Source organism: Stegastes partitus, unplaced genomic scaffold, assembly GCF_000690725.1.
Source record: "Stegastes partitus isolate 25-593 unplaced genomic scaffold, Stegastes_partitus-1.0.2 Scaffold124, whole genome shotgun sequence".
Classification (NCBI taxonomy): Eukaryota; Metazoa; Chordata; class Actinopteri; family Pomacentridae; genus Stegastes; species Stegastes partitus.
Window position 1 is genome coordinate 425,796 of NW_007577855.1, and position 27,871 is coordinate 453,666.

Below are 27,871 nucleotides of genomic sequence, written 5' to 3' on the forward strand. Positions count from 1 at the left end.
AAGTGTATACAGCTAAGGTCTGAGTTGCTAAAACGTTTCCCAACAAAGTACAATTTTAAACCATCTTTACCACAAACAGCGAACAAATCAGTGCCTCAGAAACATACTTCTAAGTATTAATATAACGTTTGTGCACCGTTATCTGTATATCCTGGCATGATGACGGTTTGAGTGATGTTCTCCCCCCACCATCATTTTCCCTCTTGTCCTCTCTGCCACTGTCACGACCTCTCCCTCCTTTCTCATCTCATTTCAGCAGCTTATTAGAGACTCCCACCTGTGTGAGTTGTCTTGGCCCATCTGTGTTCCCTCCACCTCAGCCTGGAAAGCTGGCCCACAGCCATGACATGGGCCACCACAAAATTAATTACAAGCAGTAAGCAGGAGCAGATCTGAAACATCACTCTTTATACTGTGCGCCTTATAAAAACGAACGTACAGTCACTGGAGCTACAGAGAAGATTAGCCGGATTGTTTAAAAAGATGCAGACACACAGTAATCTAAGTTCATATTGTGGTGCAAGGGCACTATTTTATTGTGTTAGCAGCCGAGGCTACGCTACCTTTTCAGCAAATCATACACGCTAACATTAATTGGAACTAATGCTCTCAACCTGGTTTCAGTTATATAAAGTGTACCTTGAAAAAGGCGAGAGTCAGCAGCATACTCTCTCTATTTACCATGCCATCAAAAATACATCATTAGCATCAGCATCCATCTCATTAACACAACCTCTCTCTGACCCGACACCCCCAGCTCCCCTCTTATTAGCTGCTCTCCTTTTCCTTTTCACTTCTTCTCTCAGTTCTGCGAATTCTGTGAATTTACTCATAGAGGAAAACCGGGAGGTGATGATGGGTGAGGAGAAGGAGAGCGAGAGAGAGAGAGAGAGTGTGTGTGTTGTTATTTGTTGTCCCAGACAGAGCGCCTGTGTCCTGGGATGAGCAGATGGTGGATCTGGCTGGCGCTTGGGTGGCATCGGCACATCCGCAGGAAGGCACGAAACACCCCAGCGCTCCCCCCTCCACGTCTCTCCTCTCTCCCACCTTCTCTGAATACCTCCTTCTCACTCTCTCCCCTGCTCACTCAGCACAGCCACAGAGCTGCGTTCATCAGCACGACTTGTCCTCGCTTCGCAGCGTGCAGTGACGGCGGCAATATGGGTCCGAGTGTGTGGCCGGGTTCGAGGGATGGCGGATAAGGTGGACGATCAGGAAAAGCAAGTGTTTCGTTTCTGACACGGTGAACTTCCAACCCTATGCAAATAAGGCGTGCTGAGGTAATCAGAACTTACCTAAAGACGTGTTTTTACCCAAGTGACTAGCACCCAGCACAATGGCTTAATTAAGATGAGCTGAGAAATAAATCACAAGCTTTTCAAACTAATCTGTGGACATGCAAGCGTGTGGGATTGTGCAAGTCTTTACTTTGCTCCTCTGTGCTGGTCTTACCAGAGTGACGGGCTTTTTTCCCCCTGATGTTCACCAAATGGAGTTTATAATAACAATATCGGGATAATGAGGTATCTAGACTGTTGAGTAGCATTTTTTGTTGCACCCTAAGGGATTTTCATTCATTTCAATTGCTTTTTTTTCCTGGAAGTACGACAGCTGAGCGCCAGGGAATTCAAACAAACAAAACAACTCCGAGCTTAAAACTTCTAAGACCATTTCTGTTTCTATACTGCCCGCTAAAATCTTTGAAATGAACTGGATTCAAACAGACATATTCGCAAAACACACCTTTCTGTCGGGGCCACTGGTGATGATCTGGTATTCCTTTGGATGGTAGCACACGGTCTGCAACTGTGAGTTGGTGATAATTATTTGAAGGCTCACAAATCGCCTACAGGAGGAGAAGCAGGAGAGTCAGGAGGCCAGGCAAAAGAAGGGAGAGAGGAGAATGAGTTTCACAGGTAGCAGAGCTGGTCTTGAAAAATAATACGTGGTAGAAGTGCTCTTACACCAGAGTACTGACTGGGGCAGTTTGATGTGCTCAGAAGAAATCCTCTGAACACAATTCTTTGAACAAAATAAGCCCATCTGTACACATGTAGAAGAAAAACTAACATGCAAAAGCCCTGAAGTGTCACACCATTTTCTCTGTGTACACAAAACGTATTGTGTCTGTCTGGATAAGATGTCAGTGTGGATTCAATTAGACACTTATCTGTCTTTTAAATCTGCTTGTTAGTAATCATGCTAAAAAGGAAATCCATGCTGCTCTTGACGACTACAGCCTGGAAGCCTTTAATCCACAGACTTGTTCATTGAAGAGGATAGACGGTGGAAAAAAAAATGTGACCACAGTCAGAGTTTTAAAGGTTTTATTCTCCTCACAGAAGAAGCCCACAGATTAAAGGATTTCAAGCTTTTTTTTCATAAAGAATGCACTGGATTTCATTTTATTCCTTCTGTAGCAGCCAGACACAAATGAACAGCTTCAGTATTTCTCTATTACTACAATTCAGACCTGAAGACAGCACTTTGTATTTTGCACTGTCACTTTTTCTCAAGTGGCTTTGTATATCATTAGCAGCAGCGTACACTATTCTCCATTGAATAATGTGATTAAGTGATTCAGTAATGTGCCTTGCCACTTCTTTTTTCACCTCACTTGCTCTCAGCAAAATAAACCAAGCTGTGGGTTAAAACTGAGAAACATTTAATTACAAAGTAAAGCGGCTTAGCGGCGGTTTATGGCATTTAATATCACTATTAAAATGTATGCAAGATCCCCCAAAACTGCATTCTATACACTAATTATACAGGAATAAAGGTAAAGGATGATACATGTGTGAGATGTGTGTTTCTATTCTTGCCCGTTCTGGAGTCTGGCGGGCTCTCCAGATGAAATACTCACACAAGGTCCCAGATGATGCAGGCGCCATCAGAGCTGGCGGTGACACACTCTTTGTCGTTCCTCTTGATTTTGATACAAGTGATTGTGGCTTTGTGCATTGCCATGATCTCCGGCAAAGGACGGCTATGATGCTGCACCTCCCAAACACGCACCTAAAGAATAAACCCAAGCTCATTAACCCCGACGGTTATACGCTGTCATTTTTGCTACAGTGATTTGTAGTGCAGCTGCATCAGTCGATGCTCAATCGAAAAGGTCCTCCACGGTGTGTCTTGTGTTTTTCTGTAAATCTGCAATCACACTGTGACAAAGTGCTCAACCACATGCTAAAATCTTGAATGTGTACGTGCAGCGTGTGTACAGTCTAATTTTGCATTTGTATCACAAATATATAATGTAATAGATTAAATCATGTGAATATCTGCATTAAATACCTGATTTTTAACTCATTAACTCACTGTCTGACAGAAAGTCTCAATTTGAAGACTTCCCTTGGATGTGCACGCTCTCATCCTGCAGTGATCCCGAAATAACTTCTTTAAAAAGTGTAGCAATAGCTGTGACAGGAACTTGCCTGCTACTCACACCGAATTATTAAGAAAGATATCTCTTTTCCTCTGATCAATTTGTCCCTTTGATAATTTTTGTTATGAAATATGGAACGGGCTGGGTAACAGTGTATTATTTAGTTTATTTACCAAAAACCTACAGAGAAGAATGATTCAATAATTCAGCAGGTGGCTTCTTAAATTTAAAAGCAGGGCTTTAAAATATAGTGCACTGTGCAACCAGGCTGCCACAATTCTAAAATGAGGCATGTTCACGGTGCTTGCTGTGAGCATTGCAGAATTTATGAAACCGTTATAGATATATTAATATTACGTTTACTGACCTGTCCCTCTCCCCCTCCGCTGACGATCCTCCTGCAGTCTCTGGTGCCAGCGATTGCAGTCGCACCCATCCTGTGAGCATCGTGGATGATGAGCTTGAGCCGGGCACTTTTTGGTCCAAACACGCGAATGCTACCATCATTCCACGCTAGAAGGCGGAGAAATCAGCTTTTAACAGTGTGTTATCAAGAAGATGCTTTCAGTTCAGTACATTAAAACTTTTAGCAGTAACTTCGGAAAAAGTGAAGCAGATTTCTGCACTACTCTAACTGACGGCTAAACTACAGCTCGTTAAAAAGACTCAGTTATTTTTTTGTAGTAATAAGCTCCAATGTCAGCAGTTTGTAGATGTCTCCTCTGATTCCCACCGCTGATGATGCTACGTCCATCCAACATGAAGTCCACGGAATTGCAGGTTACGTTGGGTACAGTGATGCGCATCAGCTCTACCGGGTTGTCTATGTGCCAGACTCTGATGTCGCCCTCAGCGCAGGTGGCAAATAATTCTGAAGTTGCACTGACAGAAATACAAATGTGGAATTAAGGTACCGTGAATGTGAGTTATCACCGGCAGCTATGAAATAGTGCTTAGTAAGTCAAAGGCATATTAACCGTACATTTAAACAAGCATCAATTTAAACAGTGACATAATGAATTCAACACTTTAACTTGGTCTTAGGCACAAAATATCTAAAATCAACAGCATGTTTCTCACCATATAGTGAACAGATATGCATGTGGCATGGATATGTCACCCTCTAGTGAGCACAATAGGGAACTGAAGTGATGTGTTGTGAGAAATAGTTATGGTTTAAGCCAGGGGTGTCCAATCCTGGTCCTTGAGGGCCACAATCCTGCATGTTTTGGTTCAAATGATCAGCTCATCATCAAGAAGCCTGATAACGATCCTGATCATTTGAATCAGGTGTGTTGGAAGAAGGGAAACATCTAAAACATGCAGGATTGTGGCCCTCGAGGACCAGGATTGGACACCCCTGGTTTAAGCAGACATACAGCTACTCACTCTCAAGGCTTAGGAATAATCATACAATCCTGTGGTTGTGTTTCTAGGATACAACCTTTTTTTTTTTTTGTATTTGCAATACAAGACAAAATTAGTGTTTGTGAAGGACATGCTGCAGAAACAACAAAGGTAGAAAAACTGACTTAACAAAATGCTGGCTGCAGGGCTCTAAATCTACATCTACGGGAAAGACTTTTTGATGTGTCACTGTGTGCTTGCAGACACCATCGTACCCTTATGTCAGGCTTGGAAAAGCACAGGGCAACACTTGTTTATACAACATGTGACAAAAATCGTATGGAGTTGGATAACACATGTCCACACAACTTTAAAGAGTTCTATAAAGATGTAAACAGGCAGCTGGCCCAACATAGTTTGATATTTGTATTTCTTAAAAGCACTGAGGCGCTTATGGCCTCAACTAAACATCAATCTTCAAAATGTAGACATGATTGACATTAAACGTTGCTCATAAATACTTTTATCTTGTTTAGTTTTAGAGCAAAATTATGATACGGCATGATGGTGTATCGGTTCCCTGAATTTTAGTCAGTTTACAACATATATTTCTTGCCAAATTCAAAAGCTGAACAAAGCCATTTGTGATTTTATTCTCTCTGGCGGGCTCTCGATCTGAACCATCAAAAAACTAACAGATGGTAAATGTTCTGTAATCAGTGACTGATGTCTTTGACTCTTTCACCGTGAACTGTCTGTGTGCCACTTACAAAGGGATGGCGACGTCCTTGACAGCGTTATTGTGGCTGCTGGCTATGAGTTCAGCTTTGAAGTTGTCATAGCTGAAGCGGTACATCTGAGCAGACTCTGTGCCAACAAAGAATTGCTGTCCCTCTCCTCTTAAAGCGATGGAGGTCACCCCCTTTTCCAGCTGGACTTCCCTATTGTGGGGGAAGAAAAAGAGAACTACATAACAAACACTAAAAAAAACAGTTTTTACAGTATGTCAGCATCCTAGTTAATAGGCCTCATGTGTAAAATACAGAGAATGAAAGACAGAGAATCCTGCACATCATGGATTTAAGTACTTTTTAAGGGGCTGATACAAATGATGCAGATGTAGAACTCACTTAAGAACTTTGAAGTTGGTCCCGGAACACAGAGTGAAGGTGCCAGACCCGGAGCCGACAAGCAGGTGCCCAGACTTCAACATCTTTAAGGCAGTGACACCCTACACAAAAAAGGGCACAAACAATTATTTCTAGCATGCAAGCCTGTGCACTCATATGTACACATGTGTACATGTGCTGCCTGAATTACATCCAGGAAGCTAATAAAGCTGTAAAAGACTCACAGTAAAAGAACATATCCTGAAAATGTGATGCATTTCTAAAATGACAAGGAATTACCTAATGATAGGTAAAAGTTCAAAAAGAAACTATACGTGCAGATCAAATGAAACACATGACTTGACATGAGCCATACTTCCAGAGGCGGAGTCCATCACTATCAGGCAAAACATGAGTATGGCTGAAAGTACCTTCACAGTGTTCAGTTAGGAATGAAATACCTCCTGCTGTTATGACTTACCAGGCTGTATTTTGTTTTAGCTGGACCACAGTCAATCAGATTCCTGGTCTTAAAGGAAGTTTTCATGATATCTCCACTTGTAGTGCCACAGAAAATGAACTGATCGTCATCTGAAATCTGAAACACAAGCAACACCGTCTTAATTCACCACATCTGGTGTACTGTATGTATTTGGACAATTCAAAATGAAAGAATTACTGTTTAAGTCAAGGACACGTCGAGGAAGATACACTTCCATATGTTGTGTTATATCTCCCTCAAAGGCATCTACTGCAGCTGTATTATTGATTTTTGACAAAGGACAAGTTAAGTGGACCTTAAAATGACAAACTAGTTAAAAAGGTGGGGCATTCAACTGCAGTGAATGCAAATCTGTAACGGCTTCATACCTCCAAACATTTCATTGTCATCTTCTTCAGCCGGCCCATATTACAGTCTGTAGGCTGGATCTTGTTGTTGGGATCTAATTCCCAAACTCGCAATGTTCCACTGAACAGAAAAGGACCAATGATATTCAAATACATTAAGTGAATAACATGTAAATATACATTCTGAAGGTAGAGATGCTGAGAAAAAGCAATACAGATATTTTATAAACAGGTGAAATGAGATTTAATTAATTAATCACACCCCAAGTCAAATGAGGGGTTATTAAATAATATCAAATGATCCTTTGTTTACAGAATGCCAGTAGACAAAATCCACTCACCTCCCAGCAGAAACAAAGATATTGTCATTTGTGTTTGAGTACTGTACAGTGAGGCAGCGACCAGAACTGTGGGTTGTAGCTGGACTCCTACAGATGGCCTGCTTGGTCTCAATATTCCATACAATTATACTGAAAACACAGAAAACACCTGATATGCTCGACAAGTAAAGTTCATGTACAGTTGAGTGAATTTCCACACCCTGTGTTAATAATAATGATATAATAACTTTTATATATAGCATCTTTAAGAACAGCGTCCACAAGGTGCTTTGACAGTCAAAGCATGCAAACACTGAGACAGAAGGCACAAGAAGACAAGGCAGAGCAGTCAAATAAAATCCATCCATCCATTATCTATACACCGCTTAATCCTCACTAGGGGGCAAGGGCTGGAGCCTATCCCAGCTGACTCAGGGTGAAGGCAGAGACAGACAACCAAGCACACTCACATTCACACCTACGGACAATTTAGAATCACCAATTAACCTCAACATGTTTTCGGACCTTGTGGGAGGAAGCCAGAGAACCCCGACAGAACCCACGCTGGATGGGGAGAACATGCAAACTCCAGTCAAATAAAACAAATTATAGAAATGATGATTATAGGCCGTGTGATAGACTGGTGACCTGTCCGTGGTGTCCCCTGCCTTCGCCCTAAGTCAGCTGGGATAGACTCCAGCCCCCCCTGCGACCCTAGTAAAGATTAAGCGGTGTATAGATAATGTATGTATGTATGGATGGATGGATGATTATAGATTAAATTAATAATTAGCTAAAATAGGACGCATATCTAACAAAGGAACTAGGCTGTTTAAAAATTAAAGAATAAGACTGAAGATTAAAAGTTAAAAAATCAAATATTAAAGAATCAACAAGTTAAAAAAAAAATAAAAATCACATCAAAGAACTAGGCAGCTAAAATTAAAATAAAACAAGAGAGAACATATGAAATAAACAAGTAAGTAGTCCAGTAAGTCACCTGGAAATGATGCAATCTGGATATTTAGGAGAGAATCTGACTGCATTAGTCAAACTTAATGTTTACCTGTCATCACTTTGACCCCCAAGGGACACCAGGTATTTGTCATTGGGAGAGAAGTCGAGCGCCTCCACCTTAGCCTTGTGGTGCAGCAGCTCGGCGTAGACTGTTCGCTGCGCATAGTCCCAGATAATTACTGAAGCCTGGGGAAAATGTATATATTTATACTAAATGTTATAGGGAACACATCTAAAACATTATATAAAACTTTCTGTTTGTGGCTCACAATGTCAGCAGACGACCCAAAGTGAAGATGACTTGTGACTTGATCACATTAGAAACTTATGGAAAACATATCATAGCTACAACTACCTTAAACCCCATGAAGTTGACTTGTCCCGAGGCAATATATGATCCACTTTTGGACACTGAAATACAAGACACATTGTTTGTGTGTCCATGTAGGAACTCCTGCTTGCCATCCTCGATTTTCTTCAGTATGACTGTGCATCCCAGAGGATAGATCAGGTGTTCTCTGTCTGGATGGACTCTCAGGCCAGAAAACACATGACCTGATGAAAGACAAACAAACAAAAAAACATAGCCGTAATTAGACAAAATGCACAAAGATGAACCACAAAAATAGTCACAACCTCTGACTGTAGTCCAGCTAAGTGTATTTAAATAGTATGGGGTCTCTGGAGGGTTAGCAAAACTCCCTCAGCACCACTCGCAAAATATTTCAAAGAAAAAGTAGCTGGAAGATTTTAATTATCACGAAACTTATATGACATTAAATACAGCCATGAACAAAAATTATGTAACGGGTTTATCGTGCGCAAATTAGCTTACTCGTCAGATTTGTTGTCGTAAAGTTAGCAAAAGTTAGCAAAAAAAAAAAAACAACAACTTACCGTTAAACCCAAAAGCAGCCTCAAGTTTCAGTTGAGGTACGTCTTGTCCTCCAAGAGCCATGGTTTACAGCCAGTTCCTCTTTCACCTGAAAATGTTAAAATACTCCTACTTACACTAAAACTTGTCTCCAAAAGCAAACGGTGCCGGTATTCGGGTTTTTCTGACAGTTGCAGCTAACAACAAACGGTCACCTAGCAACAGCAGGGGTCCGCGCAGGGCGGCCATTGATGATTCTGTGATGCATTTAGGTGCTAACGGAAATTTCTCCTTTTGTTGTCCGTTTCAGTACAAATCGTACAACTACGAGCCCAAAACACATTTTTTTTTTTTACTGTGTCTGCGCTACACTACTTAATCTGTGACCTGTAGCATGACACCAGAAGCCTAAACAGTGAAAAACTAAAGTGAACCTTAGAGGAAACTCTCAATTTTTCAAGCACAAGCAACATTCAGCAGAATTCCTTGGGACATTAAACAGACATCATACACAATAATGGTGATATTTGTATACATTTAAAAAGAAAACATGTTTTAAAGTATACTGTATGAAATTACTATGAAGAGAATCACAGCAATGTTTCTGTTTATTGACTGTAAGCTCTGGTGTATAAGGATAGTATGACAAATAGAATAAATGCAACTACACCTTATGTCAATTTAAAATGCAACAGCAATAAAAAAAAAAACCCCTGAAAAGTATAAAAGGTCTTTATTTCAAGTTTACACAACTCACATCAGAAGAAAACTGCTACTGCACACTATAGTTCCAACCACTGCATTTACGCCTTGAATCGCTTACAGTCAGCTGTAAGCGCTGAAAACACGGGAGGTGTTCTGTGGTGACTGGTAATGCAGGCGACCTGAATAGAAGAACACTACAAGAGCTCCTAATCACTAAAGAAGAATGACAGTAATTTAAAGTGAATACAAAAACTGTCTGTTTTTTTGGCATTTGAGTCTTTGTGATGGGCAACTGGCTCACATTGGTAGTAACAAAATCCCTTCAGTATTATTTTTTCTTCCTTGCCATATTACATACAGAATCCAAAATGAGAAAATTACAAAACACATTCATTTCTTAGTTATTCATTTAAGAATTCAGCACATACTTTTGATTTTACACTCAAATAACCAAAGTGGATCTTGATGTTTGATCTGTTGATTTATGTGACTGGAAAGTTGGTGACTTTTATCACGCGATGGTACGAGCTGACTTATTGTAACGCCTTGCATCCATGACTCCTTGAAAAAGTTTACATCTGTTCACACGCACAAAATGTTCAAGCTCACGTCTGTAACATAAAATCTGCCACCGCTGCAGGGTATTTGCTGCAAGTTCAAAACACAAACAAGTCAGTAACTTTGTGGCCACAGAAATCAGACAAATTAAATATCAAAATCATATTTTGGTTTGATTTCCTATTTTTGACTTCAGCAAAAAAAAAGGAGAGACAAGCTGTTGGTGTTGTTTTTGGATTGGATTTTAAATTAATTATAAAATAAGATTCTTTTTGTTAAAATTTGGATTCTTAATTAAATATGAGAAGAGTGAATTATACACAGATTGGAATAAACTATGTGCCAATTTGTACTAATTTGGGTGCATAATAAACCACAATTTCAGCCAATTTAAAAAGGCAATTCTACTTTGCTTGTAACAAATTTATTGCTAAAAATCCAAATCTTAAAGGAAGATGTGACCAGAGCTAACCCACATCCAGAAGTGAGCTTAAACAGATATATTTTAGGCACAACATGAATTTTAACTGCCAACATATGCCAGTAAACACACGTGAAAGAAGGTTTACTCTCTGGGTTTGATAAATAACTATTCTTAGGGATAAAAATGGAGATAATCTGGTGCCCCATAATAAGAACTTCAAAGTGATACTTTACGGACAAATAAAAAAGCCAGCAGCAAGTTAAATCATCACAAAAGTTAAAAAGCTTCTTGTCAATGCAATACAAACAAGTAAATTCAATTTGTCAGTTCCTGACTCTCTGGAAACACTACTTGACAATGAATTGTGCTTTCTATAAAGATGTTCTGGCTATTTTCAGCTGCTGGGGTTTTCAGAGGGTCCTTCAAAACTTGACGTGTCTTTAGATGCGTCCATAGACATCTGTCTGTGTGAATGTGTTCTTCGATGTCTGCTGAGAGAATGGCTCCATGAAAACCGGCGACCGCAGACGAGGCACAGGTAGGGTCTCTCTCCCGTGTGTGTCCGCTGATGCTTCGTCAGTGACTTGTACCGTGTGAAAGTCGCCCCACATTCATTGCAAATGTACTTCTCTGACTTAATGTGAACATTTTGTTCATGTTCCTTCATGTTGCCCAGCTGTGAGAAGCCTTTACCGCACACAGGGCACAGATGTGGTTTCTCTCCCGAGTGGGTCAATCCGTGAATATTCAAATCCTGTCGAGAATAAAATCCTTTGCCGCAGATAATGCATTTGTATGGCCTTTCCCCTGTGTGGCTCCTCATGTGTCTTTTAAGCCCCTCTGAGCGGGAGAAGCAGCTCTCGCACAAGGTGCATCTAAAAGGTTTCTCTCCAGTATGGGAGCGAAAGTGCCGACGGAGCTCCGAGGCCTTGAAGAAGCACATTCCACAGTCTGCGCAGGAATGAGGTTTTTCTGGCTGCTCCTCGTGCGTTTTTTCGTGCGCTTTGCAGTGTCCTGACTCAGAAAATCCCTTTCCGCAGACCGAGCAGGTGAAAGGCCTCTCCCCGGTGTGCATCCGCTTGTGACGTACAAGTTTGTTAAGTTTACTGAACGTCTTCATGCAGTAGGAACACTGATGAGGCACCTTTGGTTTCTTCGAGTGTGTGCGTTTATGTCTCTCTAACTTTGAAGGCCTGTTGAACACTTTTCCACAGTCAGGACAGGGATGCTTGTTAGTCCTATTGTGGCAGTTCTGGTGTCGGAGCAGCTTCTCTTGCTGCGTGAAGCTCTTATCACAGTGCTTACACTGATGAACCGTCTTGGGCTTTCTCGTATGCACAGGTTTGTGCCTCTCCAGCTTCGACGGTCTGTCAAACACCTTGCCACAGACAGAGCAAGGGTAGCACTTGTCTGAGATGTTGCTTTCTGGTTGTTTGGAGTTCTCAGATTCAGTGGCAGTTGAAGCATCGTTGGAATCTGATTCTGAGACGAGCTTCACCACGACTGCTCCTGGACCTGGGGAACAAGCAAATTTAAATGACATAGACGTCTAAATAGACTAAAGATATCTTGTTGTTGAAGTACCGACTAAAGGGGAGAAAAAATGAACACAAACAACCATCAATACATACTTTCCTCTGAAGACTCTGCTTTAGGGACAGGCGCAGTGTCGGGGCCCATCGCTGCAGCCTGTTGACATACAACACGTAAAAAGACAGAGAGGAATAGGGACTTATTTCACATGATGGAGGGCAGTGATTCAGCATTACTGCTTTCAGAAACGGTAAGAAGTACTGATTGATATTTTTAAAATCTGAAAAGAATATATCCGGCAAAAGTAGGGACATGAATTATTAATCGTGGATTAAACGTTGCTAATAATTAATCAATCAACTTGTTCATTAAAGCGGTAGCATTATGAAGATGATTACTCTGAGTTGCTCTCTGGCAGCACTCCCAGCTAGTTCGTGCCAAAACAGTTTGTTGAAAAAAGGCCAAAGCGGAGAAAAGCATTGTAGCTCCCACCGCTGCTAATGTCTGGCACCAGCTGGACTCTAATTACACACTTACATCAAAAGCCAAACAAAAGTAATGAAGTGTACGAGCAACACTCCCCCCCCCCTGCTTTGAATAGAAACACTTTTTAGCGCTGTCAGTAAATACTGATAAAGTCAGTGTGACAGCCTTTGTGGACATTTGTTCCAGCTGAACAGCAGTTTCCAGCAGCTGGACTAACAGTGAGCTGGGCACAACCCAGTCCAATTAAGTGCATATTAATGGGAGGGATCAGCTAGATGGGCTTTGCAAGATATTTTATGTAAAAATCACTGGCTGATACCTCAAGTTAAAAATCAAGGAATTTGTTTTGTGTCTTTGTCTGTTCTGTTCTGCGAATTCCTGATGTAAGAGAATCTGCTTTGGAACATAAGCGTCAATATAAATATATATATATTTTTTAAAAAGATGATGATGTTGCAAGATGGAGCTGCAAGGTGGATCAGCGGTTAACATCGTTGCCTCGCGTCCCGGTGAGGACACCCGGGATCTTTCTACATGGAGTTTGCAGCGTGGGTTCTCCGGCTTCCTCCCACAAGGTCCAAAAACATGTTGAGGTTAATTGGTGATTCTAAATTGTCAGTAGGTGTGAATGTGAGTGTGCTTGGTTGTCTGTCTCTAAGTGTAGCCCTGTGATAGACTGGCCCTTTCAAGGATTAGGCGGTGTATAGATAATGGATGGATGGATAGATGTTGCAAGATCACCTCTGCAATAATTTACAATCTCATCCGTCAACATATACACGAATAATGACATATCTAATATCAACCAACATGCTGCCTCAGTGACATCCAGTTGCATGTGTGTCATAGTCACGCAACATCACATTTCACATGTGAGAGATCACTTAGTGGATCACATTTCTGCTTAAATGAGCTGGAGTCATGATGCAAATGTGTGAAATACATGAAAATAACACAACCAAACAGAGAGAGAGAGAGAGAGAGCATGTTTACAAGGTGCTGTTACATCCCAGCATGTTTGGTAAGGCTGGGTTAACTCGTATTTAATCACTCACACTAAACTTTAGGTACCCAATGTGGTTGGTTGGATAAGCAGCAGCTGTGGTATCACCCTGCTGCCCTATGTGGAAGTTTTTTCTGTTGATTATTAACATTCAGTCCCGTGGCATCTCTCTGAGCACTGGGTGGCCAGTTTGAACAGAAGCAGGATTAAGTAGTCAATATTTCTAAGCTGCATCCCCTAATTGAAATCAACCACATGATCCATCAGACTGTTGTTTATTTTACAATGCCTACTTTGGGGGGAGTCGAACTGCACGTAAAGAAACTTATTTGGCAAGAGGAAGATGAAGGAAATGCCAAACCAAACACACGTAGAAAAAGCACCTATGTATATAACACCTGAGCGACCACAGTGGGCTGCATCTGGAAGCGGACAGCGGTGGGTGCAGATTCAGAAAGCTCACATGTTGTTTTTGTATGTATGTACGAGCTACACGTTTGTAAGGAAACTGTGCCGGAATGTTAATGAACTCAGTTTAACGTGGCACCGTCTGAAAAACAGAAGAAAACACAGACTGTCCTAAGATGAAATCAGTGTTTACCTGGGACACACATGCAGCCAAAGAGCTACAGCTACACAACGTTTGCTAGCCACTTTCGCTAAAGCTAACATGTTAGCTAACTTCACCGTACAAGACTCAGTAGGGCAAATAAGATTCAGTCCCACCTGTCTAATAATCCTGAAAAGACAACGTTCTCACATCTTCTGTCCGTGAGGCGTAAAGTTTTTTACCGTACTTCACATTTTTAGTGTCGCTAGTCGCTGCAACTTGCTAAACAAGCTAAAGCAATTTGGGGTTGATGCTCGTCCCCTTCTGTGATACCTTCAAATGCACCGCGGAAGTTTAGTACCTGTGGTTAGACGGGGGAAAAAAATATTATTCGTAGTTGTTTAATTCTATCATTAATGCGGTGCAGACGTGCTTTGTGGTACGGTATTAATTATGAGGAGAACGTGTGCATTTTCTATGCGTCGAGCAACTTAAATGACTCAAGGTACAGCAGACACTTACACTACATGCAATAGTTCCAACAGCACAGAAACGCAGCACAGGTTTCCTAACCTGCAGGGATCATATAGTTTGTCCTGCAGGGACACACTAATGTGAAGTTTTTGTAAGTTATTCTAAATATGTAGAAAGACCCCATTGCTCGAGCTAATGCAATTGCACAAATACTTCCTGATTTGGTTAAATTTGCGAGTGTATCTAGTGACACCTTCTTTATAAAAGCCATTAAAGGCTATAAAAAATGTTTTAAAATCTGTCTTGCTTTGTGCACACACACATGTGTTGACAGTTTCCAGATTTCAGAGAGAGCTCAGAAACTCATGTTTATATTTTCAATCAGAAACTTATTTGCTTTTGTCTTTATTACAAAAACAAGACAATAATGTTTACAATAATAAGTTATGAGACATTAAGAAGACAAACAAATGATTGTGATAAAAAGTACATTCATTTTAGTTTTGCAATCAATTAAATGCAACTACCTTGCAAAACAATAATAATAATAAAAAATAAGCTGTTAGACTTAGTATACATTCTCTACAGGTACTGTTGTGCTGCTCTGCTGTGTGGGGACAGGAGATGCATTATGCTTTATAAAATAGGTTGACTTTCTGGGAGGTAAAACCAGATGGAGTTGTAATATTTCTCTTACAGTGTGGTCACAATTGGCCCAGATGGTATTGGTTATTCCTTCTGTGATAAGATGATTGGATTGTTGTTTGTTGTGTGTCTTTGTGTACCCTGAGATAGGAACCATTGTTTATGTGGACGGTGAAGTCCAGTAGGACATAATAAATGATTTAAGCTTCTACACATACATTTGGCTTGACAAATCAAGTAAAATCTCACTCAGTTGCATTACAATATTTGTATAAATTTGCATTTCACAAAATAAATATCTGAACGCTATGAAAAAAAAACACAATTTCACTTAAATAGCATCAACAAAAACTGCTTCGGCGCAAAAGTCACCAGACCGCTCTCATTACTTTACTGAGAGGGAAAACAGTGAGAAAAGGAAATAGAGTTCTGAATGCCCCATACTTCCAGGGACTGGATCTTGAAATGTCCCTTGCACAGTGGGATGCTCTTGAATGTGTCACAGAGCTCGGTGTATCCTCCCTCGAGATCGTCCTGCAGGCAGAGAGCGTGGCCCCCATCCCCACCTGAAAGACAACACAGAAGCTGCATCAGCACTGCATGCTGTTCAGAGTTCCCCTGTCAGCTTGTACTGCTGTTTACTTCACAGTTCTTCTTTTCTATCCCTCTAACAACATGTTTAAGTGACGTTACCGATAACGAGCCGACTGTCGTCGCCTGCTATGAACATGGAGGCCTCTTGCTCTTTAGGTCTCTTGGGCTCTTTGGCGGTCATGGGTTCCCCTGACGGTGCAGTGAAGGGGATTGTCAGGTAGCTGGGGTTCTGTGGGGTCCCGGCGGGGCAGGTCAGGGTTGCTGCGGAGGTGACGCTGGCGTGAATCTGCTGAGAAGAAGCTCTTCGGGTCATTATGTTGACCATGGCCTGCTGGTAACGCTCCATGCTGGGACGGAGCTGGAAGAGTGATCACAGTTCTTGTTTGACACAGAACCCACAGGCAGCAGACCTGAATAGAACACACCAAAGTCAAACTGGAAAAGGGAGAAAGCAGTGATGTGTCTCACCGTGAAAACGAAACACTCCCCAGTTCCGAAATATGCAAGTCCCTGGGAGTCGTGTTTTCGCCTTTCTATCACATCTGTCGATAGGAAGGCACCAAACACCTGGGAAATGAAAAATAAGATTTCAGTGGCATACAAAGCATATTCCTTCAACTAATTGTCATTCTTTTAAGCATTAATAATATGTTTAATTGTAAAATGAAATCAAAAAGAAAAGCACACATGAGGAAAGGATCTAATTAACCTTCGTATTCAGTATATTATGTAAAGTTACCTCTTCATCCACCGTTTTGATAATTAACACCGCTGGTTCGTGTCCTTCCACATGTGAATAGAATCTATGTGAAATAAAATATATATATATATATTTAGTTTTAATGCTAGAAAAGACTTCAGCTTTAAAACTTCCATGTCAGAAGTTGTTGCTTATTTTATTCGGGGAAGTCGGGATGTGTGCCACTGCTGACGTGACCTGACTTTCACCCTCCATATAAACATGTTGATGGTGAAAACACACTGCCTGCTGACTGTAACCGTTACATAACAAGACCTGAGAACGTGTTTTTCACTGCGGGAACACAGTCTTCAGCAGATATTAATCCATAAAACATTTATTTATACAAGTATGAATAGACTAAGCGAAAGCCAGTGCTATACGATATTAACAGCTCCAGACGTTATTCATGTCTGTGAAGTAGCAGCTCATTAATTCTATTTTTTTTTTCCAGTAGTTTCTCATTGGGATTGGAATCACAAAGGTTACTCACGAAGCGAGACTTCTTCCGTGTTCAGCTGCACTGAACAACCTGATGGGACTGAAGAGGGCGAAACGCTCAGGTATCCAGGCCCAGACCACTCTCATTTCAGTCCCTGTTACAACGCTGGAGCTGAAGTTGCCAAAGTCCACCGTCTCGACCGACTGCCTTTATGGAACATTAAAAATAGCAATGATATGTTAAAACTGGAATTGAATAAATTGAAATTTGCAGATTTAAAACTACACAAAGCCAGTCTTTATTTAGAAGTTTTAAAAAAATCTTCAACTGCATCAATACAAACATGCGACTCATGTTAGGATCATATGTGTTATATTAATGTTTTGATAATCTCTTATTATACTAAACGCACATTATTTCATATTTTGATAATTTGGTGTTACTCTCCTCACTTTTTATTATTATCTTAATCTCACATTATTATCTTAAGGCATAATCAACACAATTGATAAACCAATGCAGCATGAGAAAGTGTAAGTGGAGACAGGATTTGGTGGTTTGTGTGTTTCTCTGTCACAAGCAGGTATCTGCAGGAGGGAGAAACTGAGGGTTCAGGGTGGCAAGTTTCTGCACCTACGAGATGGTGAAAGAAGACTCAAGGACATGGAGGGGCCAATCAGGTGGCTGCAACACATTCTGTACACATTCTCATGTAATAGTATAAGTACACCGGATCAGGGAGAGGCAGTCAGTCAGACTTCGTGCCCTGACATTAACTTTGTTGGTGCTCAGGTGAGAAGTTTGATCCAGAGCTCTGTATGCTTATTCAACTATCCGATAAATAAATACATTGAGTGAGACCTAAATATCTTCTCCTATTGCTTCATTATGCGTAGGAGCTATCTCACACATAGTTTAATTTCTGGTAGATTGAGATTCAGCTCCAACACTCATTGGCTGATTTATGACAACGTTAGCTTTAACCCACCTCTTCTGGTGCGTGCTGACACCTTTCTGCATGAGCGAGTCCTTATTGGCGTTGAACAAGAGGTTGAGCTCTCTCCGCGTCGCCATCGGGATCATGAACGCTCTCTCCAGAAGCTTCTCAACGGTGCAGTGGCGAGCCACGTTCTGCACAAAACTCTTCATGTCAGTTCTAAAATCCTCCACGTCTGCCACTCGGGATGAAACGGACACTTTGTAGAGGTTGAGCAAAGCCAGTGCCACCCTGAAAAGAATAATTGCATATTAACTCCTGAAATATTGGTTATGCCATTTTGTTTACATGTGAAAATGCAGCAGCAAACACACCTATAGAGGACCTTGTAGCCTTCCAGTAGGTAGACGTCCAAAACTCTGATGGCGTACGTGAACGGAAGGTCAGCGAATATCCACATGATCCAGTCGGAGTAAAACTCGAAAAGGTTCTGGTGAGAGCTGGCGATCAGCTTACGGATGCCTCTGCAGCACTTGTTGGCAAGGTCGCCAAAGGTCATGCAGGAGGCGCGGTAGGTGAGGAAGGTCTGGTCAGTGTAACGCTTGTTGGGGTCGTCGTAGCTGATGAGTCGGGACACGCTGAAGAAACACTCAGCTTCATCCTCGCTGAAGTGAAGGATGAGCGAGACCAGAGCAGGCAGGATGGGGCAGAAGTTCATGTCTGGGAAGTGTTTGCCGAGGCAGAGGAGGATCTTTTTAACAGAATTTAGGCCTGCTTTGTTGAGACAGTATCTGGATAACAAAAAAAAGAGCAAGAAAGGATTGGTTATATTCCACTCCAGCTCTAAAATGCATATGTTTGATTGCGATCACAAATCAGGAGCATGTGATGGTCAAACTCACCACATACTGTAACACAGCTTGTTTTTATTTATTTCATTTGTAGGAAAGCAGAATCCCTCTGATCCAATATCCCATAAACATACCTGGGTATTTCTCCAGCCTCCATGTACTCTGGTACTGGGTGATTGCTGAGTTTCTGTTCTCCAAATAGGTTCTTGGCCAGTTCATAGTAGAGATCTCGGTCTGCAGTGACAGTCCTGCAGCAGACACAACATCAGTTTACAGTCAGATCGGTTAAAATGTGCATAGCTGTTATGTCAATCACCTTAAAAAAAAAAGCATTTGAATGTGTGATATTTAATGCTAAAGTCCTAACCTGGAGTTGAGGCTGTGGATGATGTGGTAATAAGCCTTGGCCCTCAGTGTGTGCGGCGAGGCCCAGAACCCTTCTCGGCCCATACGCTTCAGCTTCTGGTGCTCACTCATCAGGATCTGCTGGTATCTTTTTGCGGATTCAGGATCGATCTTCTCCCAGTCCACAAACTGTCCGTACTTCATGCCGGAGCTGGAACAAATCTCCCAGTTGTCCGACTCAGAGATGGTCATCATGGAAACGGACTTGAGATTGCCTTTACTGCCTGAGCAAGACATGCACACAGACCTTTAATCTTTCACTTCCTGAACAATATAAGCAGACTTCACAAATTCTTTTTGTTTTGGTGGCAGAATCTACATTCTACTGTAAAATATTTTTTTCCTACCGTTATGGTCTCTAGAGGATGAAATCTTGTTCGCTTTAGACTTAGACTTCTTAGGGGTTACTCGAACAGTGGACCCTTCTTCTTCCTTTTTTGCTGCTTGCTCCTTGACTTGCGAGGAGGGTGTCTTCTGCCTCAGCGGACCGGACCTCGTAAAGCTTCCCACGTCATACTCAGTGTACAGTTCTGATGTCTCATAACTGTAGAATGACCTACAGAGCATTTGATTTAATATTTATTATGCAGTCAGTCATTTTTTAAATGATGATTGCAAGTGAGCAAACATTTTTTCATAATTTTTTTTTTAAAACAGCACAAGCTTCTAAGTTAAATATGAAAACACACCTGGAGCGAGGTCTTCGATAGCTTTCCTCCTTCTGTATCTCCACACCATAGTTCTTAACGTCCTCTCGGTTGTAGTAGGAGTGAGACCTTTGCCTTCCACCTCTCGCCATTGAGCTCAGGTCTTGATCAGAGTGTAAGACTGAATTAATGTTTCCACAATTGGAGAACTCCGGTGTTCGTGAAACGTCAATCATCTGCCACTCGTCAATCATTCTTTGAAGAAATAAACGTTGAAAGGCAGCGTGGCTCCTGTTACTAGCTGCCCGTTCTGAGCATCGGGGCTCTTTATAGGGCTGTGGGCTGTGGTCATGTGAGTTGAGCGTGCTTTGTTTATGGTGACTCAGGCACTGAAAGTGAAAAGTTCCACGGATTTTACTGTTGTAACTTTGGCAACATGCAGTGTCTCGTTCTTAGAAGTCATCAGTCTCCAGACAGCAGAGCCACCATAAACACAACCAACAAACAAGGCTGCAAAATTTCCAGGTCATGTAACAAAAAACAACTTTTAATGATCAGAAGTCCTTAAATAGGTCTCGCTTCAATGCAGATATGTAACTGTTATGTCACCTACATTCACTCACTTTCCACAACTGATTGTTCATTATGTGACCAGTTAACATCTCGCCCAAATGCTCTTACTGACATGAAATCAGTGCTCAGAATGTAAATCTTTGGAAACGGGAAGGTAATCCTGTGGTCGACTTTGCCTTTTCTCTGAAATTGCATGAAAATGCCAAAGAACTCAATTCCGAGAAATCTTCCAAAGACTATTATTTTACACAACATACGCATGTTTTCATCTAAACACAACCATTGTTTGGTTATGAAACATAAAACCACCGCAAGTACTTATCCCATATGTGGGCACCACATGTAATGCAGTTGAAAAACAAACTCTTAAGCTATACTGACTGAAGGCAGTGCGCTGTTATTCCATCATGTCAGTTTCCATGAAGGCTGTGGCACTTCCAAATTCGATCTTATACGTAAGAAGACATAAGCAATGAAAGTAGTTCAAACACATCAGTCGGACTCAATATTATCTAATCTATGAAGGCTCGTATTGTGATAAGTCTGCCTGACAAACTGCTGTGTTCTTATAATCTGTGTATCCTCTCATGCTGCTCAGGGACTTCTAATAAAATCCACTAAAGCTGTTTACATGATGTCACTTTATGTTACTGCTCTCTCCTATATGACGACCAAAGAAGCACCTCCCTCATCATGAGAAACACGTTCCCCACGTCGGGTTGTGTTGACTGATACCACGGTACAAACAAGACCGTCCTTGTAAAGACTGAGTTGGCGTCTTTGCAGAAAATGACTAAGAGTTTTATCATGTCTGTGACAGAGCAGATGGACTTGGATGTGCATGTGGGTTGTTTTTGTCAAGGATAAGTCGAGAAAGTTGAAGTACTGAAACTGACAAGAGGATTCATTGTGTTTATTACTTGCGTAAGGCACCAAACTGTATTATGTCACACAATTATTGCTGTTGTCAAGATTGTTTTGATCTTTGGACATTTTTTAAATGCACAGAGCTTATTAGCCCTGTTAATAATATAGTAATATCATAGTATAAACAACAATAAAGTCACAACAGTGATTGAACCGAGGTGTTTTCTAATAGAAAAATAAGACAGACATTGCAAATTGACCGAACAAGACCTTACAGTAGTATTTATGATATGAATTTACAGGAGTAAGTTAAATATATTATGGCTAAAACCCAACAAAATTCAATAAACTACAAATTTACCTCACTTAGTTAAATAGTAAGGTTAAGATCCCACAATATTAATAAATGTGGAAACTTGACCAGACAAATATAAACAATTATACATGTAAAAACTTGACTAATCCAAAGATCACTCGAGAGCTCTAGCAGAACCAGGCCCATTAGGAAAGGGTCACAGGAAGACAACAGACAACAACAAAACATATAAACAAAGAAACCACCAACACAATATAAAGTCATATACATTTTATGAGAAAAAACACTGTCATTAATCATAATTTGTGTGGCTCTACCTGCATAAAAAAACTCATTTTCAGCAGCTCTTTCTCTGTTTTTAACGCAGGGCAGAAAAGCGAAGCCTCGGGGTAAATTGGTCTGCGCCGTGTGCCGTAGTGACGTCACACCCAAAACAAGAAACGGTCTGCCAGTGATTACTGCCGGATGGTTCAAAAATAAGTGGGATCTCGCTTCATAGCTGACTTTTATCAAAATGTCTCAGGATCCCTGGTGAGTAATACTTTAGAAGGGTAGAATAAATTGACTCGGGTGTTTTCTTAACGGCAACAAATATCGTTTCTACGCCGGACTGCTGCTCTGTACTCAGCTAGCTAAAGCGGCTAGCGGTTCTCTATGAGGATTAGCTAAACACAACAACAGCAAGTATTTACTCAATGATCTCATTTTGTCAAGGCAAAGGACAGTCGCTTTTAGGCATTATCCTTGCATCTACTTCAGAGAATCTTTGTTACATTAGGAGAGTCAGAAGAGGGAAAAGGTAATGTTTAACATGTCACATGATGAACAGTGTCTCTGCTCAGTTTCTGTTTTGCCCAACTAAGCTAAAATATGTTGACGCAAACGCTTCACAATATCATACATTAACGCTGCATTCCTTACCAATATAGACCAGGGAAGGCTTTAGGTGGCCTTGACAGTTAATGTTGTATTCACACCATCTGTAGTTACAGTATTTGCTCAACTCCAGCATCAGTAATGAGACATCAATACTCCTCTTCCTGTGTGAATAATAGCATTATTAAACACACAGTGACTCTGCAAACGTACTGAACGTATCTGTACCATATATATAAAACATTATTATCTATAACCAGGCACTTATGGCACTTTACTCTTTCTACCTGCCTTGTTTCTTTTATGCTGTTTTATGTTGTTTATTTATTTATTGTCGTGTGGTTTTTATGATTGTGATGTGGGATTGATTGTGTTTGATGGAGGATGTTTTCATGATTTTAATACCATCCATCCATCCATCATCTATACACTGTTTAATCCTCACTAGAGTCATGGGGGGCTGGAGTCTATCCCAGCTGACTCAGGGTGAAGGCAGGGGACACCCTGGACAGGTCACCAGTCTATCACAGGGCTACACTTAGAGACAGACAACCAAGCACACTCACATTCACACCTATGGACAATTTAGAATCACCAATTAACCTCAACATGCTTTTGGACCGTGTGGGAGGAAGCCGGAGAACCCGGAGAGATCACATGCAAACTCAACGCAGAAACTGGGGTGCGAACCGGCAACCTTCTAGCTGTGAGGCGACGGTGCTAACCACAGAGCCAGATTTTAATACCACTGATGGGAATACAATGACACTAAAGGCACTGTATTTTATCTTTATTGATGTAGCTAGTTAAACTCAATAGGATTAAGTCTGTTGGGTTTGTTTTATCATACGATTGTTGCATGTTTAAAGTCTGCACAGTATCACCGAACAGCTCAGTCTTGTCGTTACTCTGGTACAACAATAAAATGCTCTGAACCTTATTCTACTGATTTGTCTGAGCTTGCATTTCAGTAACAAAAGGTCCATTTCCGTTTTTATCCCATTCGTTGATCTACAGGTTACAGAATTATGATGCCACTTGTCGACTGGCCCAGGAAATAGCAGAAAACATCCATGAACGGAACAGGCAGCAGAGGACAGGGGGGAACCCTGCAAAGGTAACGTGATATATATTCTGTGTTACATCTATGAATAAAGTTATATTGCTGAGAAATGTCTCCTGTAATAATCAGGTTTTTTTTGTCCATATCTTCCGTCTTCTCAGATAAACATGACACTGCGGGCGTCACTTCAGAAGCTGAAACAGAATATTGCCCAGCTTAAAGAGAGTTTGTTGCGAGCTTCCTCATCTCGACGCATGTATCCTTTTCTTCCGATAATGTTCCAAGCAGTGGATGTCATGAGACTCGGATTACATTTAGAGCTGAAGCCTTTTTCTTTGCTTGCATTAACAGCAATGTTCCTATAGAGGGCATGAGAGTGTTTTGAAAAGGATCGTCCTGACTGGTGCGCTGTGACCAAGTGTGTTCGTGGATAAACTCTGATCCAAGTTTGAAATACATCACACGTCTGTTGAAGGCGGTTAAAGTAATGCAGACTTTGTGCACCTTTCGACCTTATCGTTCCCTCATCAGAATGCAGTCAGAATGTGACAGGAGGCAGAACCTCATTGACGACCTGCTAACCAGAGAGAAGCAGCTCAATGCCACTTTCAAGGGAGACATCACAGAGCCTGAACCCTCCAGGTATTAACGTAGAGGCAAATTAGTTTACCCTGAATGTCTTAGAGCTCATTAAGCATTCTCAATTGTTACGGGTGGGATCACACAAGGACAATTTTTTTTTAAACAATTGGACCACGAGGGCCCACTTACAGATCGGGTGTAGCATATCTATGATCAGTGTGGTGCTTCTTCTAAATTCATACTAGTAGTTCACTCATTTGCCTTCCTTGTGCCTCCAGTGGAATATATCCGCCCTGAACTTCTATCTGTCACTCTCAGTCAGTGTCAGAAGGGCCGAGCGAAGCATCACCACATGATGCTTTAGGGGGCATCCTACTCAGAACATGCCACCTTTCATTTTGTGATTTCCATCTTTGACGTCTTTTTTTTTTCTTTCTTTCTTTCTTTCTTTCTTTTTTAATAATTTCTTGCTCTGGCTGTCCAATTAAAAATAATGAATCCTCATTCTCTTGTCTATGTTCTTAACCAGAGAGGTCATAGGCGATTCTCTGCTTTGATGATATGTCACCGGTCACTAACTTTAGGTGAAAGTCTTTGTACATCCGGTATGACCCATGTCCTGTGACCTCTGCCTGTGCTATCACTCGGAAGGAAGTCCGCCTGTCTGCCATTTTGACAGGGCGCTTAACTTCATGGCTAATTCTTTTTCATTAAGAGATTTGCTCGCTTTGCGCTGATGATCACACATTTGGCACCCTCTGAGACACACACACACATTCAGATGAATGTGCGGGTGATGAACAAAGATGAAAGGAGTGAGTTTACAGTTTATTGCTCTCCACTGAACATATATTGTACGACTTGTGGAGCTCATCAAGGAGCTGGATACCACTACTGATTTCTTCCTCATCAGCACCATGACAGCTTTGAAAATCTTAGGTAGCAGGTAGTCATTACTATGTGTAAGATTGTTGCCCAGATGATATTTGTTTGGACAGAAAGAGGAAATGGTGTCATGTTGGTTAAATCCTCTGGCTTCTCATGTCTGTTTCATTACTGAGGGTTTTTAGTTGGCGCCTCCGTGTTGTTTTCACATCGTAGAGGCACCGAATACATGGAACAAATCTTGTACAAGTACAGAATGTCTACTTTGTAATCGTCGATGTTTTCAGGGAGTTACTGAAATGACAGCAGAGTGAAACCAAGCAGTCGATCAGTAAGATTTAGAGAACCACTTTTGCTCATGCCTTGATATGAGTCTGCCTCTCTCTGATATCTTTCACAAGCTTTGGTTTTGGGATTGATCTACTTAGTGGTGCTTTGCACAGGCTTTCATCTTTTTTTACAGACCACACACCCATTTACATAAAAGGCTCTGTAAAAAAAAAAAAAAATCTCAAATGACATTTTCTAATAAATTAGCTTGGCAAACTGTAATCATGTGGTCATATGGTTTTTAGTTTGCTCAGTGAGACCTAAATTTAATAGTGATATGTGGTGGGTAATTTGGATTTGTGGGTAGGACCCATTCCCACTGTGTGGTCTCTGAGGACAGAATGTGGGAGGGGGTGGATTGGCCATGCTTGGATAATCTAAGCTGCTTTTTAAAAACTTTTTTTGTGAGAACTTTAGGTAGAAGAGAAGTGATGGAGGTTGTCGAGGGGACTTTAATCTATCCCTAAGACAGTATGTTCTGAGCATCTCCATTTCATATTGAGCGAAATACAGACTTGGGGTGTATTTGTGAAGGCTCAGCTCACCCACTCACCTTTTCTCCATTATTCTCTAACTTTTCCTTTGTGTTTGATCGCACTGGAAGTAGTTGTAATTAGTTAAATCTCGCCTGTCCAAGTCACTCAGTCAGGACCTGGATGCTCAGGCCCCAGTGGTGGCAGTCTAGTACTTTGTGGCTGCCAAGAGATGTGCCTCACTGATTTTGGCGCTCCCCGCTGACTGGTTAATTGGATCTTCACACAATGGGCACTTGCATGGAGGAAGTGGAGGGCTGGCACATAGTCTCATAGTAATCAAACATGTTAGAGAGATTAGACTGAATGCTTTGTCTCACCCACTCCTCTGATGGTATCAGCCTCAGCCCGCCTGCATTGTGAACAGTCTCACAGTGCTTTACTTCAGAAGTAGCTTGAAGCAGTCATCGCACTGTGAGATTTATGAGTGGCGGTGAGGTATACGCACATCAGTACCTCAGCAAATATATATATATATAGTTTGGTACGGCAGAATTATTATTTCCTGTCGCTGATAAGCCTGCATGTGGTTCAGGTCACTTTTTTGGGGCTTGACCAGCAGACGGTTCGCTCTCAGCAGACACAATTAAATCCAGCCTCACACAGAGACCCTGAACTCGTCACCGCAAGACAGCCGTGGCTGGTGGGGGTCTGAGGCACAGCTTTAAGCCATTAAGAGAAGAATAGCTTTTAAACCACATAGTGGTGTTTAGCACAGCACATTACAGCGCAGAGAGCTTTCTGGTCTGTCACTTTGTCAGAGTAAACCCTCCACTGCAGTCCACAGTCCTGTGACAGATGAACATGCAGTAGTTATGTGTTGCACAAACCTGGTGTTTTTCAGTCACTCATAAAACATCCTAAAAGACAAATGATTAAATTAACACGTTTTTCTTTAATTTGGAGGGTTTGGATGTCATACATGAACAGTGAACAAGCCTTCTACAGGTGTTTGCTGTGCATTGCACTCATTTCCTGTATTGAGTGTGTCACTTGTGCACGATGAGTGTTGTTTCAGGTTTGTGTACTAGAGTGGTGATTGACTGACAAAAGAGTACATGGTAATCTACTGAGAGTTTTTCACTTGTAGTGCCCCTTTGGGGGATTCATCTTTAATACTTCAGCTGATGCTGCTCTACATTTGGATTGCGGTAACAGTAACATCATCTCCAATAAAAGCTGAGTTGTTTTGACAGGCTGTTTATTTTTTATTTTTTGGAGGGAGGCTGTGAAACACTTTGGAATTTAAGTTTTGCTATGATTGTGGGTCACAGGTCCACGCTGATGGCCGGAGGGGCAGGAGCCAGTGGAGGCAATGCAGCCAACCCTTGGCTGATCAACGAATCAGAGGAGACCAAAGGGCTGTCGTTTGGAGAGATCAAACAGCAGCAGCAACGAATCATTGAGGGTAAGTACACTAGATTGTAGAACAACAACATAAGTCAGTCATTTTGGGATCTAGCAAACATGCTTTCAAGTATGATGTTAAGTTTCTCTTCATAACATGAGCTTCACACCGAATATGAGTGTAGTACCCAATAGTAGTACTTAGATACAAGATGTTGCATCACTGTTCCAGTAAGAAGTAATGAAATAAAGGCACGATTAATCAGTAACAAGAGGATTCGAGACACAGCCTGATTTGTATTAAAGTAATAGTGGCTGAAGTGATCTACGCTAACACAAAAAAGGTGATCGTGATTCACGTCTTGTAAGCCCACACCTGTTTTTTTCTATTTCCTGGCTCTGACATGACTTGAACACCCAGACATTAGTTCACCTGACTCCATGTGACACTTCATTGCAATGTCTCCATTACCGCTCTGGTTATTGTCAGTTTGGGGACGGGGATTCCTGTTAAGACAGTGAAACCAAACCACATGGAGCTTTCTAGTTCCCTGTGGGATTTCTGGTGAACTTGGGTAATGGTGAGCGACTCAACTTGTGGT

The 27,871-nt window shown here is 41.4% G+C and overlaps 4 protein-coding genes across 5 annotated transcripts in view; 1 reads left to right on the plus strand and 3 right to left on the minus strand.

Annotated features, from left to right (window-relative positions):
* cfap52 (cilia and flagella associated protein 52) overlaps nt 1-8,988 on the minus strand; it is an 11,408-nt gene extending 2,420 nt beyond the window's left edge. Inside the window, exons 1-12 of the mRNA XM_008278481.1 lie at nt 8,928-8,988; nt 8,386-8,585; nt 8,080-8,216; nt 7,035-7,163; nt 6,715-6,814; nt 6,326-6,442; nt 5,866-5,966; nt 5,506-5,676; nt 4,122-4,270; nt 3,756-3,901; nt 2,864-3,015; nt 1,744-1,846 (exon numbers count right to left, since the gene is read on the minus strand). Of these exons, the coding sequence (XP_008276703.1) occupies nt 1,744-1,846; nt 2,864-3,015; nt 3,756-3,901; nt 4,122-4,270; nt 5,506-5,676; nt 5,866-5,966; nt 6,326-6,442; nt 6,715-6,814; nt 7,035-7,163; nt 8,080-8,216; nt 8,386-8,585; nt 8,928-8,988 (1,566 nt within the window). The remainder of the gene's footprint in view (nt 1-1,743; nt 1,847-2,863; nt 3,016-3,755; nt 3,902-4,121; nt 4,271-5,505; nt 5,677-5,865; nt 5,967-6,325; nt 6,443-6,714; nt 6,815-7,034; nt 7,164-8,079; nt 8,217-8,385; nt 8,586-8,927) is intronic.
* Nucleotides 8,989-9,620: 632 nt separating this feature from the next.
* On the minus strand, nt 9,621-14,481 carry LOC103354891 (oocyte zinc finger protein XlCOF6.1-like). Of its 2 annotated transcripts, none has more exons than XM_008278482.1 (3): nt 14,340-14,481; nt 12,223-12,280; nt 9,621-12,106 (listed from the first exon to the last, which is right to left on the minus strand). In XM_008278482.1, the coding sequence occupies exons 2-3, from the start codon at nt 12,269-12,271 to the stop codon at nt 10,986-10,988; spliced, it is 1,170 nt and encodes a 389-aa protein (XP_008276704.1). In that variant the 5' UTR covers nt 12,272-12,280; nt 14,340-14,481; the 3' UTR covers nt 9,621-10,985. The 2 variants fall into 2 exon arrangements, with proteins under 2 accessions (XP_008276704.1, XP_008276705.1); XM_008278483.1 differs by lacking the exon at nt 14,340-14,481 and adding an exon at nt 14,215-14,315.
* Nucleotides 14,482-15,198: 717 nt separating this feature from the next.
* Nucleotides 15,199-20,133, minus strand: LOC103354893 (TBC1 domain family member 24-like). Its single transcript, XM_008278484.1, has 11 exons — nt 19,940-20,133; nt 19,598-19,806; nt 19,213-19,474; nt 18,980-19,093; nt 18,369-18,785; nt 18,046-18,285; nt 17,109-17,264; nt 16,616-16,679; nt 16,345-16,443; nt 15,976-16,234; nt 15,199-15,848 (listed from the first exon to the last, which is right to left on the minus strand). Exons 1-11 carry the CDS (start codon nt 20,131-20,133, stop codon nt 15,673-15,675), a joined length of 2,190 nt encoding a protein of 729 aa, XP_008276706.1. The 3' UTR covers nt 15,199-15,672.
* A 1,942-nt stretch (nt 20,134-22,075) lies between these two features.
* stx8 (syntaxin 8) overlaps nt 22,076-27,871 on the plus strand; it is a 43,499-nt gene continuing 37,703 nt past the window's right edge. The window contains exons 1-5 of the mRNA XM_008278485.1: nt 22,076-22,184; nt 23,547-23,646; nt 23,754-23,848; nt 24,124-24,234; nt 27,197-27,330. Coding sequence (XP_008276707.1) covers nt 22,168-22,184; nt 23,547-23,646; nt 23,754-23,848; nt 24,124-24,234; nt 27,197-27,330 — 457 coding nt within the window. The 5' untranslated portion in view covers nt 22,076-22,167. The remainder of the gene's footprint in view (nt 22,185-23,546; nt 23,647-23,753; nt 23,849-24,123; nt 24,235-27,196; nt 27,331-27,871) is intronic.